Source organism: Electrophorus electricus, chromosome 4 (assembly GCF_013358815.1).
Source record: "Electrophorus electricus isolate fEleEle1 chromosome 4, fEleEle1.pri, whole genome shotgun sequence".
Classification (NCBI taxonomy): Eukaryota; Metazoa; Chordata; class Actinopteri; order Gymnotiformes; family Gymnotidae; genus Electrophorus; species Electrophorus electricus.
The window spans coordinates 2,488,431-2,490,930 of NC_049538.1; the positions used below are offsets into that span (position 1 = coordinate 2,488,431).

Genomic DNA, 2,500 nt, shown 5'->3' on the forward strand with positions numbered 1-2,500 from the left:
GCCGCGGGCCAGCGTTCGCGCTCTCTCTCGCCAGAGCAGCTGCTGACGCCCTACACGGAGAGCACCGTCTTCAGCCTGTCCCGCTTCAAGACTCTCGGAGAGCACAGCATCCCCCACGGCACTTGTGAGCTCTACTGGCACGCCATTCTCTTTATGACCACTGGGGGCAGCGTGCTGTTTGGCGGGCTGCTGCTGAGTGGATTGTATTTCGCCGGGTACTCCAGGCTGGCCACCAACATCCTGGGCCCCGCCCTGATCTCAATTGGTCTGATGGTGCTGGTGGTGGGCGTGGTTTTGGTGCCAATCACCCGGGAGATGCAAGAGCAGAGTTCTGTGAAGAAGTTCTGCAGCTCCTACCGACCTCAGTACCACGTGTAATACAACCCGGGCCTGTAGCAGAAGCCGGGATGGTAACAGAACCCGCTAGCACCCAGGTCGGCTGGTCCTGAGAGTTACGCTGCTGCAGATGTCTGTGCAGGCTCACCTGCTACACAAGCACACACTCGCCGACATGCACTACGGGAAAAGCAGACCATGCAGTGAGGCAGCACGCGGGACCCCGGAGATGGACATGTGTGACAGGCTCGTACATACACAGATAGACGTCAATGCAGTCGTATCAATGAATTACTACACAATTCACTCCAATAATGTAGCATGGTGGGTGGTTAGCATGTGGAAGGTTAGCATGGTGGGTGGCTAGCATAGCCTGCTTTGACATCATCCGACTTTTGTCACAGAGTAGTGTAACATGTACGTTCATCTAACTCTGAGACAGAGACTGGGAAACACGGGAATGAAAGGTTTGTGTGATGATTGTCCAAGGCCACTGTTTGGGTTCAGAAAAGCAGAGCAGATGCTAATCAGCTGTTTGGCTCCGCCCACCATGCTCATGAATGAAGGTCTGTCAGAACCATTATTCAGCAATTCAGAGGAACTGGTTTTTGATGTTCTAAGTACTTCAACAGTCAGTGACCCGTTTCACAAAAGTATTGTAGTGTTAAAATCATCTTAATTGAGAGAGAAAGAGAGAGTGAGAGAGAGAGTGAGAGACAGAGAGTGCTTTAAGGAAACCAAATCCAGATTATTACTCAGACCTCCTCGGGTCTCTAAAATGAATGGTCATTAAGAAATATGGATTACATATGTCAGTACCATATACAAAAGTTAATGTGAAAGGTTGTTTCTATGGTTACAAAAACAATTGTTAAACATCCTCTATAATGTCACCTATGCATTTGAAAGGTATCTGCTCTAAAACAGCATGTCAGAGGTTACGGAGAGAGAGACCATGTCGTGCTGAGAATGACGTGCTGAAAACGCTTCATTCAGGCACTGACGATGCAATGACGTCATATAGATCGGCACTCACACTGTGACTGTAACCCTGTGTAGCCCGAGCTTGTGGACCATGAATGAGGGAGCCACTGTACAATATAACGATGTCTTCCCTTCGCTGTCCATGTCCTTATTGTCTAAGCTATGCGGTGTACGGCGCCTATACAGCACACGTGTGCAGCCGCAGATCTGTAACGAGAACGCTGGAGGTGACAGATGCAGAACATCTGGAACATCTGGAACATCTGGGCAGGTGTAAGGAACCCATGCTCCACTGGACAGCTAACCTGTCCACACCGTGTTATGGTTTTACTCCAAACAGCCCATGGGTCAAATTCTTTATTTCTTACTTATTTATTTTTCTTACTAGATATCTAATACCTTTTTTTTTTTTTTTTTTTTTACCTTTATAGCGTGAGCTTTTAAGGAACACGCACCATCTTTCTCCAGTGAGCCCGTGTAATGTAGGGCAGGGTGTAATGTGTCCTTACAATGGCCCAAAACCCTGAGAGGTTTTTGGGTCCCAAAGCCTCGTCAGGACCTTTTGAACTGCATGGTGTAGTTTGAGATCAGCTAAATCAGACTACTTCAGCACAACATGCCTGCCATTTCAAAAATAAAGAGACCAACACGTCGCACGCGTCTAAAAGCCTGTGATACGCACGGGACGACGCCTCACGCTTTATTTGCTTAATGCGCAAAGTTTGTCTGCTGGTTTCTTTGAATGGCAAATGTGGTGCAGCGGCAAAGAGCCGCCAAACCCATAGCTGCTGGCGCGCGTAACCCCACATACACCAACTCTGGGCTTCCGGAACCCATCTCCATCCCAAAGTCACAGCTGACCACGCGGTCCGGGTGTACGCTGCACGCTAGTGTTCCGCGAGAGCGACACAGGACGCCGAAGCAGGACGCGCCCCGTGGACGCTCGAGACGAGCGGCGCACCTGACGTCACGGGGGGCGGTTCCTCGGGCGGTTAGGCGCGTGCTTGCCCGGTGTAGCCTCACTTGCCCTACCTGAGAGACCCCAGCATCCTCGAGATGACTTCCAAAGTCATAGGCGCGTGCGTGCCGTTGTTTTCTTTAGCCATCGCTTTTGACCTGCTCGGTCTCGTTCTTCTCTTTGTGGGGATCTTCGCGGATCTGAAGGTAAACGGCAGGTTTT

The 2,500-nt window shown here is 50.3% G+C and overlaps 2 protein-coding genes across 2 annotated transcripts in view; both read left to right on the forward strand.

The window, feature by feature from the left end:
• The window catches only part of LOC113583480 (phosphoinositide-interacting protein-like), a 515-nt gene extending 27 nt beyond the window's left edge, over positions 1–488 (forward strand). The window contains exon 1 of the mRNA XM_027019833.2: positions 1–488. This exon is cut by the window's left edge and continues 27 nt beyond it. Within this exon, the coding sequence (XP_026875634.2) occupies positions 1–378 (378 nt within the window). The 3' untranslated portion in view covers positions 379–488.
• Positions 489–2,009: 1,521 nt separating this feature from the next.
• Positions 2,010–2,500, forward strand: part of LOC113583494 (transmembrane protein 238-like) — a 1,939-nt gene continuing 1,448 nt past the window's right edge. The window contains exon 1 of the mRNA XM_027019858.2: positions 2,010–2,500. This exon is cut by the window's right edge and continues 313 nt beyond it. Within this exon, the coding sequence (XP_026875659.2) occupies positions 2,377–2,500 (124 nt within the window). The 5' untranslated portion in view covers positions 2,010–2,376.